The sequence below is a fragment of the Gossypium hirsutum genome, chromosome A12 (assembly GCF_007990345.1).
Source record: "Gossypium hirsutum isolate 1008001.06 chromosome A12, Gossypium_hirsutum_v2.1, whole genome shotgun sequence".
Lineage (NCBI taxonomy): Eukaryota > Viridiplantae > Streptophyta > Magnoliopsida > Malvales > Malvaceae > Gossypium > Gossypium hirsutum.
The window spans coordinates 97,980,470-97,996,300 of NC_053435.1; the positions used below are offsets into that span (position 1 = coordinate 97,980,470).

Consider the following 15,831-nt stretch of genomic DNA (forward strand, 5'->3'; position numbering starts at 1 on the left):
TATTGATATTCTAAAATTTGATTATGTTGTATAAATTTTACATTGCAAATGATGCATGAAATATAAATTCAAATAATAAAAGTAGATATCAACTAGCTTGGATTAAAATTACTTTTTTTAAAAAAAATAGTAGAGACTAAAAAGCAATGTAGGGAGTCATCCACGATTGGTTATAGACATTGTGAGTAGAAATTGAAAGTGCAATCATACATGATGGAATTAAAGCTATAAATTATCATTTGCACCATCTGGGTCAAGCTCATTTAGTTTTTCCCTCTATATTTGTAGTGAATATTTTTGGTAAAATAGAAAAGCAGTAAAATTATTATAAAGGTTGTTATATTAAAAGTTAGATTATATTTTGTCATCTTTATTTGAAAAATAAATAATTTAGTTCCTGTATATTAGATAAAAAGTAAATTGGTTATTTCTGTTAAAAATTTTATTTATTTTCATGATTAAAAACTGACATGGCTGATAAAATAACCTGACAGTACTGTATGCTAATTTAATATATAATGACTAATTTATCTATTTTTGAATAGAGATAACAAAATGTAATCCGACTTATAATACAAAAACTTTTATAATATTTTTATAAAAAAAAACTAAAGTCAGAAATGAAAGATAAGTAGAAGATATGGATGAAAATTTGGGAGCAAGGTTTTTATAATATTTCAAACGGATAAATTTGATTGCAAATAATTTTACGATAAAATTAAATTTGTGTATCTTCATGGAGAATGACCCTATTTCCTGTATTGGTCGAGAAAAGCATGTATGTTCCTTTCTACTTCTCTGGCAGATATCTCTTGCTTTTCTTTTTTTCTTTTTATAAATATATATCTAAAATTAATAATAATAAAAGATAATTATAAATCTGACTTTAAAAATCTCACCTCTAAACAGTAGCTAAAAGTTATATAAGAAAAAGGAAAAAAAATATTAGTAGTATGGCAGTAGCATCAAATCGCAGGGAGACTTTTATCCAGGATTCAACCAATACCAGAAATCCACATCACAAAAGCAGCCAAACAGTCCCCCGGTTGCACAAACTCTCCATCCTACCCTACTACCGAATCAAAAGAAAAAGCCAAAGAAAAAGAAAATCTCAAGGCCACAAGAACTTGTGGCTGAGAATCAAACCATGGTGATATCGTGGCATCCACCTCTCTTTTAAACCCATCCATTAACCCTCACACTTAACTTCATATCACTTCACACCAATTTACCAACCCCCCTCCCCCTTAAAAAAAAAAAATCAATACCTACGAATTGTCTTAGCTGGTTCTTGTTTGGTTGTTGAGAAAATGCAAGAAAGTAAAGACCCTGGGATCAAGTTGTTTGGTAAGAAAATTCATTTACCTGCTGATGGAGAGATTTCAACTCTCTCTGTTGATGAATTCGACAAGGCTCAGTGTGGGAACAGAGTAGTAGATGATGAAGACTATGAAGAATTTGATGATGATGATGATTATGATGGTGTTGGTGGTGATGGTGATGGTGATGGTGGTGAAGAAGAAGATGAACAGAAAGACAAAACAGAGCAGGTTGGCCAATTCAATAAAACAATGTTTCTTTTTAATCTTCTTGGGGATTTTAAGGATTACCCATTTCTTGAAATGGTGAAAAATTAATGGGTCAATTTTACTTTTTCTTCAATTTTCCATTTTTGGATCCTACTTCTTTTGCTAGAACTAGCTTTTTCTTTTTCTTGCTAATCTTTTGGATTCTACCCCCCCCCCAAAAAAAAACTATTGAATTACCATACAATTCTTTTAAAATATGAAATTGAAAAATATTTATTTAGCTTCCAGATTGTTTGTGTGTGTGTGTGTGTTTTTTTTTTTACTTATCTGGGCTTTGATTATTTAGAGTAGAAAATAATTAGTTCTAAAAAATCAGAATTTTTTTTTTGGGGTGATTATTATACAAGAAATTTGAAGTCCTCGTTCTGCCAAATGTCTATTTTTTTTTTAACTTCTTTATTGGATTTAGCCAATCAATATTTTTTAGATTCCACATCCCATAGATCCTTTTAACTGGGAAAGTCTTTCCTTCTTGGTTTTTCAATATATCTGTTCGATTCCTTCTTATTTGCAGTATTAAAATCTTTGTTAGCTTTGTTTTTGTTGAATATCTCGATAAGTTTTAGCCTATTAACTGAATTCCCAAAATTTTCAAGAAATTTCATGGAATATCTTATTGTTATTATGTTTATGCCCCCTTGATTATATCAATAAAACTTTAAACAATTTTCATATAAAACAATATAAAAAGGAGGGGGGATGTTCTTTAGGACCCTTATCATATTTATACTTGTTTGTTTCTCGAGAAAATTTTCTTGATTCTGGCTGAGAACTGAGATAGGATCATGTAGAAAATTTTTTGGTCTACTTAAAGTTTCTTATTAGGGAAGCATATTAAATTTCAGGATTCTTTAGCAGAACGGATTGCTGATACTGGACAAGAAGATGACAACATCCAGCCCTCAAATAGAGAGGAATCAACTAATCCAGAGACTTCGCCGGAGCCTAATGTAAACCCGAAAACTCCATCTATTGACGAAGAAACCGGAAAATCGAAGACCGGAAAGACTGATAAAGAACAAAGTGATGGTAGCAAATCACAGGAGAAAACACTTAAAAAGCCAGATCAAATACTTCCATGCCCCCGCTGCAATAGCATGGATACAAAGTTTTGCTACTACAATAATTACAACATCAAACAACCTCGTCATTTCTGCAAAGCCTGTCAAAGATACTGGACTGCAGGTGGTACGATGAGAAACGTACCGGTAGGAGCTGGTCGTCGTAAGAATAAGAACTCTGCCTCGCATTACCGACACATCTCCATTTCGGAGGCTCTTCAAGCAGCTCGAATCGATGCTCCTAATGCAGCACATCACCCTGCCTTGAAAAGCAATGGAAGGGTCCTTAGCTTTGGCCTAGATGCACCCATTTGCGATTCCATGGCCTCTGTCTTAAACCTTGGGGAGAAAAAGGTTTTGAATGGTGCCCGAAATGGATTTCATGGTCTTGAAGAACAAAGAGTATCAGTTCCAAACAGAAGGGAAAACGGTGATGATTGCTCGAGTGGATCTTCTATCACGGTTTCAAACTCAATGGAGGAAGGTGGTAGAAGTTGCATTCAGGAAAATAGGATGGGCAACATTAATGGCTTCCCTTCACCAATTCCTTGTTTACCTGGTGTTCCTTGGCCTTACCCATGGAATTCCACGGTGCCTCCACCGGCATTTTGCCCATCCGGATTTCCCATGTCATTCTATCCTGCTGCAGCCTATTGGAACTGTGGGATTCCCGGCACTTGGAACGTGCCTTGGTTGTCTCCTCAGTCATCATCCACTTCTTCAAACCACAAGGCTCCAACTTCAGGTCCAAATTGGCCGACGTTGGGCAAACATTCTAGGGAAGGGGACATGGCCAAACTAGATGATTCAGAGAAACAAAAGGCAACTAAACAGAAGAACGGATGCGTTCTGGTTCCGAAAACTTTAAGGATCGATGATCCGAGTGAAGCTGCAAAAAGTTCCATATGGGCGACACTAGGGATTAAGAACGAATCACTTAGTGGGGGAGGGCTTTTCAAGGCTTTCCATCCAAAGAGTGATGAAAAGAATCATGTAGCTGAATCATCACCAGTATTGAGAGCAAACCCTGCAGCCTTGTCTAGATCCCTCAACTTCCATGAGAGTTCTTGAAAGCTAGGTTCTTGATATATAGGCCATAAATACTTGTGAAACACTTACCGGGATCGTCTCATTCGGGAGCTAGATAGCTGCTGCCCAGGACAAAGACCGGAGGCGGGCATGGGAAAGGGAAGGAAAAAGGAGGGTTTAGTCCAATTTTCCCCCTCTAGGATGATGAGAAAAGCTCAGGGAAAACTGATTTCTCTTGTTGTAACAGTACAATAAACAGTAAAGATACGGGTTTAGATTTTTTACTTAGCGCTTGCTCAGTTTGTATTCATGTATATATCTCTATATATGTAAAATACCATGACAGTATTGGAGAACTATATCTTTAGATGTATTGAACTAAATTTTCATACTGAAACTCAAGAGTGGAAGTCTTTTTCCTCATTATCCATACTGCTTTTTATACTTCACTCTTCTCGCCTTGGACACTTGCATTTTCTCTAAGCCAAAAGTTGAATATACCCGTATCAGATGAAATTCATTTAAGTGAAGGAACAAAAAGCAACCATGTAAGAAACAGTAGTATTGTGAAGCAAAAGATGGAATTTCATTCCAAGGACCACCTTTATGTTGAAGATAAGCTTGAATATTTTATTCGAAAACAAGCCAAGTGACTTTCCTTTTCACTGGCCAATGGAATCCAAACAACTTGCACAGAAAAGGCAAATACCTGCTGAGCTGAAGTTCCCTCATATAAAATTATTATTATGCTGCATTTCCTTTTTTCTTTTTCAAAATCCACTTTTTATAATAGAAAGTAAAACCAACCTCAAAATCTTTACGTATGAATCTATAAGTTTTGCAGAATGCAGTGTGCCACTTTTAGTTGAAGATTTAAGAACCCTAATTTTTACAAAATGAATAATGCCCTATAGTTATAAAAGTAAGAAGAAAGCAGACAGATAGATTACTTAAAAGGTGACAACAAAGTGGGGTGGATGGGGCTAATAGATATTTAGAAGGAAAGCAGGAAACAGAAGCCACATGATGAGTTGAGTTATGAAACACTATTCCATGATATCCTTTTGTCTTTTCTTCCTACTTTTGCTTTCCTTTTTTACTTTTTCTAGGAAAGCTATCGCCCGTTGCTTTTCATCCATATGTCATTTTTAAGTTTCTGTTCAATAATTCTTTTTTTTTTTATCAATTTATAAATATAATTGTAGTTTTGAATTGAGAACCAACATTTACCCCTGCGCTACAAATATATTTTATTGCCATCATAATGTATTTTTTAAAATTTTATTAAATCAAATATTATAAATTAATCCTTAATCAAATTAAAGACTAATATTGGAAAAATAACCAATTTTAAATACAATTAAAATATCAATTACAATCAATGAAAATTAATATAATTAATAATATATATTTCTATCAATACAAAAATTAAAGGCTTATTGGTATTGTAAGCTCTTAAACTTTTTCAAAAACCAAATCAATTAACTTCATTCGCACCCAATAAAACCTTTTAACTAACAACACTAAAGTGGCACTAAATGTAAAATTCTAAAATATATATATATATATACATATATATTAAAAATAAGTACACAATGTATATGAACATTAAAATTATATTTATTTTAAAATAAATCAAAAAATGATCATGAACAATTTATATCATAAAATCACGATCGGTTCTTTTTTTTTTATATATTTTTGCCTCTCATTTTTCAATTTGTGCAAGTTATATTACTCAAATAATTTAATCAAAATGAAAAAAATAAAATTTTTAATAAATTATTTTTTATAAATTTTTAATGGTTTTTAATAAATTTATTTTTATATTTTTTAAAAAATTTATGGTTTTAATTAATTTCTATATTTTATCAATTTTAATCATATTTTATATTTTTATATTTTTTATATTTCAGAATGAATCTAGACAAATAAGCGTCCAAATTCATTGTGCACTTACTTTAAAAATAATTTTATTTGAATGATAAAATCATTATTGAAATTTAAATTAAACATTCAAATTGATTCTACCTATATAATTTATTTATCAAAAGAAGTTATTCATTAATTTATTTTTTTTGAGATAAATAATAAATTTATACATGAACTTTATTTTAGTGTACAAATTGATAAATAAATCTTGATCTAGTATAATTGTACACATGAAACTTGAATTGTGGTTCATATGTATACATAAATTTTTGATTTTGATTAAATCGTATAAATTTTAAAGAAATGAATATATACATTATCAGCGTAAAATTGTGCTAATTTGACAATGTTGTTAGTGATTTATGAAAATTCATTCAAATCAAAATTTCATGCATAAATTCGCACAAAATTAAAATTAATATACGACATTGCATATTAAATCAAAATTCATGTATACTTTTTAATATTTATCTTATTCTTTCTTTCAAAACTCAGTTGATTATATATAATTTTTTTATTAATTTACATGTATACACTACTTTATTTGTGATATGATAACATGTATCCTATACCATAAAGAAAAAATATAGTAGAAGTAAGGTTAATTAGGTGAGTCATAGGGTTTTTAATGTGTAGAGACAAAAATTAAATTTTATTTGTATAAACTTAAAATTAACATCTGAAAACTAAATAAAAAATTTAAAGAATTTAGGTTAAGGACTTAAAATTTTGTTTACAATGAACCAAACCTCCATAATAACCTCTCCACCACTATTGGTAGTGATCCTAAGCTACAGTGGGATCATAAATATTTAAGTGAATGCACATGAGATGTTTCTCTACTCATTCTTTTTTATTATAAAATAAATTAAAATATATTAAAAATAATTAAATAATTTTAAATTTAAATTCAACTAACATTTTATATTAAAAATTTCATCATTATTTGTTTTTTAAATTATTATAAAAAAATCAATGAAATTAATTAATTGTTTAAGCTATTAGAAAATATTAAATATATAAATAAAATATTTTTTAAAAAATTAAATAAATTATGAATTAATATTTGATGCATTGTTGGTGTATAGGTCTCATGCACCATAGATTAATAATAAAATGACACATTATCATTGGTTTAAAATAAAAAATACTGAAACGCATTGTTATCTTATTTATTAGTAGTTCAAGGTATTATATAAAAAAGAGTAGATATGATGAGAATCTATAATGAAATTATTTTAAGAAAAATGAGATTATAAGAAACTACTTAATTCTTCTCTTAAAATAAAATAAAAAATGGAAAAAAAAAAGAAAAAAGAAGAAGAATAACATTAAAGTTGAGCTAAATAGAGGGTTTATGAAGACCATCATTTCAAACCCTTAATTAGTATAAGTAAAGCGTGTGTCTTAACCATGCACATTATCCTAATTTCTGAATTATTGGCACGTGTAATATTAATGATTTCCACTTCTTAAAGGTAAGCCAATGTTAATCTTGCATTCATGCTTTTTGGCACTCAATTGCTTTAAGGTTGACTTTAAAGTCAAAAGTAAAACATAAAATAATTGGCCCTCAGAGTCAACCTCCCACTACAACTTATCTCTTACTCTTAGTGACTTTTATTATTGTTTAAACTTTTAAGTGGAGATATGCACTCCTAAGCTTTGTTGAGATTCTTTCTTCTTTTTTCTTTTTTTGCTAAAATAGTTTGTTTCTAGGGGATTTTCATTATTATTTCAACTTGCTTTTAACTCAAAAAAGTACAGGCAGAGTTTTATGCCTAAATCACATAACTTTATAATTAATTTTAAAAACAACTTTAAAGATAATATTATTGAAAAAAACACATAATATGAATTGTAAAATAGATGATAAAAATAAAAACATTTTATTAAAAAATAAAATAAATCCATTCTAGTTGTTGTTGTGTTTTTTTTTTTTATAAAAAAATAAATCTCATTATATTTACTTAAATTCATTTTTTAAATATCGAAACATTTTAACATTTAAACAAATAAACCCATCATGTCTCATGCTAAAAGACCCAACATCTTAAACATAGAAGAAATAAATAAAGCCCTTAATTTGGAGTTGAACTTGAAAAGATGGATGATTGGTCCAACTAAAAACCAAAATGTAGCACACTTTGATTCCATCAAGTCAAAAAAGCTAACGCCCTTTTTTTTTAGGTTTGAATAAGGTAATTTTCCAAATGAAATTTTAATCCACTTCTTTTCAACCAAGAAATGCAAAATCATGTTCTCCATAACCATGACTTTTATGGGACACGTGTATGTCACTCTATTGATGTTCCTGACCCAGAATTATTAATATTTTAAACTCTAATAAATATTAATCGAAAAAAAAAAATTGTTGAAGAAGGTATACATACATGTCAACCTATCCTTTTCAAAACTAAAAAAAGGCCCTGTATTTTTGTATCACTTTGTTTAAAATATTATATATTTATAGAGTTATGTTGGTAAAACTATATGATATTGTTAAATTTAAGTTTTGAGAGATGGGCATGTTTGAAGGTAATCATGTTACTTGCTCCACCCTCCAAGTTTGAGCCCTGCTTTTGAATTGTGTATATTAGTTAGATCCATGAAAACCAAAAAGTAGATCCCACATTCTGAAAATTTTATTATAATATAATATATGAATGTATATCAAAATTAATATTTTTTAACATTAATTTTATTATAGATTTCTATTATATATGTTATTTTTTATACAATATTTAAAATTACTTATAATCCCTCTTCAAGCCTTAAATAGGATAATACATATCAGCACACTTGAACCCACGATCTCTTATATTAGTAATAATGCCAATGCCAATCAAATTAAAACTCAATGAGTTAAAAATAATATTTTTAAAACAATTATGATAAGATAAAATACACAAATAAATAAATCTAACTTTAAGCATAAAGCTTTAAAAATCATATTTGTGAAAAACTGCACACACATAATTGGTGGCAATCTCAGTTGTTTAGCAATTCCAAACGGCGGCAGTCAAGTTCACAAGCACCTAATAAATAGATTTTTTTTAAAAAAAATTTAAAATAAGCTACATGGATTTTAATCCAATTATTGATAAGTTTTTTTTGTTACTTAATTATTTAATTTTGTTTTTTTCAGTCATCAACGGTTAAATAACTAATTAAATGATGTGGTAACTTTTAAAATCAACATAATAATAATTTTAACCTTCAACATTTATATATTATGTTAATTTAGTTTTGGTTCTAAAAAAATTAACCATTAATGTTTACATATTGTGCAATATGATTTTTTTACAATTTTGTTTTTCTTCGTGGCATGAAGAGTTAATTTAAAAAAGAAATAAGAATAGATGAAAATTATTATCATAGATTTTTGGTTGAAACAGTAAAAAAAAAAGCAAAATTAAAAAAAAAACACAATGTGTAAATTTTGCAAGTTTAATTTTTTAAGAATTAACACTAAATTGGCACAATGTATAAATATTGTTGGTTAAATATGTTGTTATGTCGATTTTAAAAGCTGTTATATCATCTTTCCTTCAATCATTTTACAAATGATGATAAAAAAAGATAAAATCAAATAATTAAACAACCATTTTGTAACTTTTTATAATTGAGTGACAATAAAAAAACTTACGGACAACTACTTATATGGCTTACCCAAGCTAAAAAAGCACCTTAAAACATATGATGAAAGTTCTAAAAGGAAAAACTAAATTGGAGGTTGAAGCGGTCAGATCTATCAGTTGATCTAATAATCTTATATTTAACTTATGTAGTACGATCTAAAAAAAAAAAAACTACTAAAACAATATACTTGGTAGCCACGGTAGAAATAAACTCTTTTCCTTTTTCACTTTCTTCCATTTCTCTTCTTTGTTTGAATTATTATATATTTATTATTTAATAATTTAAAATAAAAATTAATTCGTAAATATATTGTTTTTAGTATTAATTAAATAATTTAATTTTTTATACACCCCGGTGTAAGCAAGGTATTATACTAGTAAACATAAAATTAGGAGGCTAATGTTTCAATCCTCATCGCTTTATGTATAAACAAATTTATCCATTTTTATGTACAATTCCGAATGGGGTTTATAGAAAGATCTATTATAGTAAGATCCTATGAGATTCATTCCAAATTTATGGTTGAAATTAAAAGATGAAAAATCAATATCAAGTCACCGTTGATCATGCTACATAATATTTTCTTTGAGAAATATGTGTTTACCTTTCAACCAATTCAATAAACTTCAACACTAAATAAGGGGAGAGAAACTAGTTGCGATCATGTTCTCTCTTTTTGTAATCGGTTGAACAGGTTAAAGATTACTAGCACAGTTCCTAAGTTTTTTTTTATATGACTTCATCCAACAGCTTCAAACTCCTTTCTATTTTTTAACCACAGCTGTAGATTTAAAATGAATCTCATTATAATAAGATCCCACCTTAGATGCCATCATGATTCTGGATGGGGGACACCACATAACATCTACTTGCATGTCATGCTTTTACATGGCAAAATTGAAAACTTCAACATACAAATTTGAAGGAGGGGACTTAAGTCCATGTCAAGAAAGGGTTGGTCAAGAACTGATACGGAGGAAGCCAGAAAAGAGTTTGGTATTATGGGTGAAGCTTACCCTTCAAAATACTCTGATTAGAGTTATATTATTACATAATACTATGAAAATTTTCTTTACCTTAATCATCATTCCAATACTACAACTATATAAATATTATCCTTGAATAAACAATATGACAAGTTCCTATGGCAGATATTAATATTATTGAATTCTGCACCCACCTGAATCCTCCGCATGATGAACATTGCCATATGCTGAAAGTTCAATTAGATCCATGTCCCGACCTAAAAGTTCAATCGCACAATTGAAAGTCAAGGATTACCAAATCTGGTTGTCATCTTATCAGAAGAAAAAAGATCATACAAAATTAGCAGTACCTGAAACCCGACAATAAGAACTTTTCTGAATAAGATCAGCTCTAGACAACTCAGTCCGATTTCCCTTTGATCGATTAACAGTTGCCTAATGTTATCAAAACGAAATTCCAAACATCAGATTCCTGATTCTTCAGGTAAATTACAACTATGGAGTAATAGTTAGTCGAGAAAAGAAAAACATTCCAAGTGATTCAAAATTGTTTAACAACTCAATGGACCTAATACAGTTGCAAAAGATTAAGCACTCAAATATGGACTGGCATGTTTCGAATATAGACCAATATCTTCTAAAACCTATGTTTGGATGAGGAAAAAACTCGTTCTATTGAACTCTACTCGAAGAGTTAGTCCCCACGTTGAATTGCTATCATAGGCAGACCCATCTATAAGAATATATAGGCTAAGTTTTATTTGTATCCTTATTTCTAAATAGTTTTATTCTACAGAAAGATTGACTGCATTAATAGAAAGGGTTTGTTACCACTTATAGATACAGAAAATATTCACACTAAATACTGGATCACTTTGTTCTATTATGGTAAAAAGAAAGTCCCACTAAAATCCTTCAACACATTGGGAAGTAATTCTCTCTCATTCCTGATCCATCTACTTCACAAGGTTTGAACCTAAGATCTCTATACTGGAAATCAGTTTAACTCTCTGTCATCCTCTAACCCATGAACTTCCCAGGGTCTAAACCTAATATCTCTAAATTGGAAATCGATTTAACTCAGTCATACTCTAACCCATGAACTTCCCAGGGTCTGAACCTAATATCTCCAAATTGGAAATCGATTTAACTCTGTCATTCTCTAAATTATGTACTTCCAGGGTTTGAACCTAAGATTTCTAAAAGTCACATCAAAGACATCAATTCTAACCAAGGAAAAGATTGACCAGAGCAAGCAGCTCTCTAAATGATTGCATTTTCCATACAAGGCAAGCTTTTTCCACCTAATTAGAAAGAATAATGACTCACTTTTTCGTCTTATTGTACTTTCACATACAACTTTTAGTTTGTTCATTACTTGCTAAAAGAAAATCTACCTTAGGTGGATGATATTTGACTCAATTTTAGTAGTAGGTATACAGTTTTGAGATTTTCAGCAATGAAGATTCTTGAGAAAACCAATAAATTGTGAATGAGAAGTGGATAAATGATTGCCTGGTATTTGTATGTTAAGATAGATATATGCATCATAAATAACAATGGAAATAATAATAATCATCCAATCCTTCATTATTTGAAAGCTCATCAAGCCATCTCAATCTTTATAAAATTCTTAGTTAACCAAACACTAATAAAAATATTATAAGGAATATTCTTTGGCCCCCCACTAACTTAAAACTTTTGGTTTCACCACTGAGTCACTGACTGGTATCAGGCCTGAAAAAGGCAATTTCAACTGTGCTATGGCTACTCATAACATGCAAACTTGATTAAAATAGTTTCCAGGGGAAAGATTATATTCAAAAACGTTATTTTGCATATTCATTTCAGAATACCAAAGACTGATAAGGATTCTTCAATTCAATGCATTTAATTAAAAAGTTCCATTGCCATGCTTTTTTATTTTTTGGTTCTAACCATTACTATGCTTAATACTTGGTTAAAGTTATCTTTGTACTTGGTTCTTTTCATTTTCCATCCTTTTTCTTATGGTACCATGGTAAGGCAAATCAAGGCAAGCCAATAGAACATTGAACTCAGTTTAACGAGAGGAAGATGGGTAGCCCAGAGATGATTCTTGGGCCTCAAATTGCAACATTCCTGTGATTCAAGTCGACGAAGTGTATTCAAGACTCAATAGGCAAGTAGCTGCCAATCCAATTAAACCAGAGTGCAAGCGTATAGTAATTACCTGTCTGAATGAATGAAAAGATCAACTACATTTCGTAGACTGATATCAGCTGTACCTATGACTATCAGTCTCTTCCATACTTTATAGCATTGCAAAAATAAATAAAAATTCTATTTTGGCAGGTTAAAAATATTTTTAAACCAGAAGCATGTTACGAAATTTAGAAAAAACAGAAAGAAGGAAGTTGAAGATGCTATAGGAGGGAAATTCTCATACCTGTAAAACCTGACAGTTTTCTAAAGTGCTTTTTCCTCCCTGAAATTCATGAAAAGAAATCAAATCAGGAGCCAGACTCGGTAGATCCAGAACAGAGATACATGGAGTTCATCCATATAACAATACTACACAAGAAATTCAAGAGAGAGAGAAAGTTCAGGGACAGTCTTTGAGAGATTTAATAACGAAGAGAGTATGATTAGAAAGAGAAAACAACTTTTTGTTAAGTACGTGGTAATTGAATATCTGAGTAAATAATTACAAATGAAGGTCATTGAACAAAAGCAAGCTATATGTAAGGAACAATGAAAGCTGAAAAAAATAAAAACACAGTTTGGTGGATTCTCTAGTGAATAGTGACACACTACAGCAGCGCAGCATTGACTTTAACATATTCAGGATTAACCACAACTTTGTCTATATTAGCTAGACGACGTCCTGTGAATACATGATGCTTTCACCCTCAGCAAATATTAAACCTTTTGAGATTATGACCTAACACCGTGAGATTAGCCTCAAGGTCCTCCATTGCAACTTATATCATCTTGTATGTGAAAAATATGTTGAACATTAATCGAACAAAATAGTCCAGCTTAAGAGGGAACATTTCACAAGCTGCCTCAAGACACATCAACTACCATGGCTTCTACAACCTTGTCGCCAATCTCTGATCTTCAAGTATTTTTTTCCCTTTAGAAATTTTTAATACTGCTAATCATCATGCCTGATTTTAATCATCATGCCTGATTCTTTCTACCAAATGATTCTCACCCAAAAGAGACTAGCATTTCAAGCTTTTCTTCATTAAGAGTGATTCAGAATAAAATATTCAGCTCGAAAGAAATTTTTCTATAGTTCTATGAAATCATTCCATTAAAAAATGGCTAAGTCATGACCAGTGCCGAACTAGAATTATTCCTTCACTCAGGGATCCGATCAGTTTTGGTCCTTGTGGATTCAAAGTCTTAACATCATAGTCTGCGGAATATAGTTATGGAATTCTTTGCAACTGAGTAATCACATTCACAAATGCCATTCTAATATAACAAATTTAGCAGAGGTATATTTTCACATATAAAATGGAGCAATAAATCAAACAGCAATCTTGTTTCCTCTCTTTTTTTGCTAATATCTGCTTCTGATCATAGAGGAATTACAGAATTCTTACAACAAAAATACTCACAAAACATAAAATTAGGAATTACATAATGAACCCAGAACAAATCTACAACACTCAAACCAAGCCAAACCCTCTTCAGAAAACATCTCTATTAAAAGATACAACAAAATATTCAAACTTGGATTTCAAATTTTCATGTTTTTGTTCAATTTTATAATAGTATTGAATGCATAATTAAATGAATTTCAATCCACTTGATAGAAAAATAAATAAATCCAAATATTCAAATTCATCTTAACAAATATAGCAAATGTTAGAATTAAGGGGGAAAAGAGAAAACTACCTTGGAGTAAGGGATGATATGGTCGTAGTCATGGCACAAGCATCCGGGACAACCGACGAGCTTCCTGAAAACAATGTTACCAACAGCGTCGCGGCGCCAGCGATCTGGGTCTCGTCCCTTGACCTTCTCGGCCTTTTCCCAGCATTGTTGCTTGACGCTGTAAGGAAAGCTCCGGGGATTAGAGTTTGAATCTTGTGAAATTTGGAGACCTTCAAAGAGACTAGTAACTGCGGAGCTCTGTTCTTGCTCAGTCACGGACAGTTCACCGTCGACCAAAGAGGCTGAGGCCGGCGTAAGCTTTGATGAGCGTGAACGACGTGGAGAGGATGGCCGAGACTTTGATTGTCTCTTGGTTTTGGAATCTTTGCCATCTATTATCATTTTTTCTCTTTTTGGTTGGTGTTGCCTTGCCTTCGTTTGGGAGGGAACATTATTTAACTTCTACCAATCCGGATAATACTGTGTATAAATCATTCGGATAAACTCAACTAGGGGTGTTCCAGTCGGGTGAGATTCGGGTCGGATGCTTATGATATTAATAAATTTGATATTTATCTAAATTGATCTAGTTCAAAATATGAGGTTAAAATTTTGTTTAAAACTATTTATATTTGTAACAAATTAATTCAAGTCCATTTTAGGCTCGTTTATATTATTATTTAATTTTTTTTAAAATATTTATTTTATTTTATTTTAATATTTCATAATTTTATATAATTTTTTATTTATTGAAAATTTTTATATAGTTATCTTAATATTATTTTAATGTTTACATTACAATATTATTATATATTTAGTATATGTTTATTTTTTTGATGTATTCTAAATTACATAATATATAAAAATATCATAATATAAAGTATTATAAACTTAAAAATGGGTCAGGTCGAGTCAGGCTTGGGCCTTAAATGTTTAGGCCTGAACTCGACTCATATTTTAAACAGGTCTAATTTTTTTGCCCAGACCCATTTTTCAAGCCTAATATTTTTGCCTAAACTATCCTAAAATTTGAACGAGCCTTTGGGCTTGGGTGAATAACTCAGCCTATGAACAGGTTTAAGATCAACCTACTTTAAAAATTATAATGGATCCTTAACAATTAATTATGTTTTTTTGTCACTTAACCATTAAGTGTCTAGTAGAAAGACAACATGACCTTTTTTTTAAAGATAAACTTAGCCTATAATATTTATCCATTTTGTCACTTTGGTGTTAGATATAATAACATTTAAGATAGATTTTATTTATCTAAGTCATTTAGTAATCAAACATTTTCAAAGTATTTCAATGTAACCCCCCTTTACCCGAGACCATCGCCGGAGTCGAGCACGAGGCATTACTAAACTTATTTGAGCACTTAAACAAATTCAAACAATTTATATCACACTTTCCAGACAAGCTGTCCAACTGCGTTACAGACGCAAAAAAATCATATCTCGAGTTACAAAACTCGAAATCCAAATCCGTAAATTTTCACCAAATCTAGGCTCATATATCTACTTAATAATTTTTTTCTAGAATTTTTGGTTGGGCCAATTAGTATAGTTTATTAGTTGAAGTCTCCCCTGTTTCAGGGTTAAGCTACTCTGACCCCTGTGAACTACGAACCAAATTTCTCCATGTACAGAATTCAAATAACCAAGCCGATTGTTTCTCTTAAAAATAGACTCAATAAGGAATCCATATATATATAGTATGACT

At 30.4% G+C, this 15,831-nt stretch overlaps 2 protein-coding genes across 2 annotated transcripts; one reads left to right on the plus strand and one right to left on the minus strand.

Annotated features, from left to right (window-relative positions):
• Positions 1-1,127: 1,127 nt before the first annotated feature.
• LOC107934268 (cyclic dof factor 3) lies at positions 1,128-4,105 on the plus strand. Its single transcript, XM_016866641.2, has 2 exons — positions 1,128-1,550; positions 2,435-4,105. Exons 1-2 carry the CDS (start codon positions 1,311-1,313, stop codon positions 3,719-3,721), a joined length of 1,527 nt encoding a protein of 508 aa, XP_016722130.2. The 5' UTR covers positions 1,128-1,310; the 3' UTR covers positions 3,722-4,105.
• Positions 4,106-10,223: 6,118 nt separating this feature from the next.
• LOC107934257 (uncharacterized) lies at positions 10,224-14,635 on the minus strand. The gene is made up of 4 exons (XM_016866631.2): positions 14,131-14,635; positions 12,668-12,706; positions 10,590-10,674; positions 10,224-10,496 (listed from the first exon to the last, which is right to left on the minus strand). The coding sequence occupies exons 1-4, from the start codon at positions 14,509-14,511 to the stop codon at positions 10,414-10,416; spliced, it is 588 nt and encodes a 195-aa protein (XP_016722120.1). The 5' UTR covers positions 14,512-14,635; the 3' UTR covers positions 10,224-10,413.
• Positions 14,636-15,831: the final 1,196 nt, after the last annotated feature.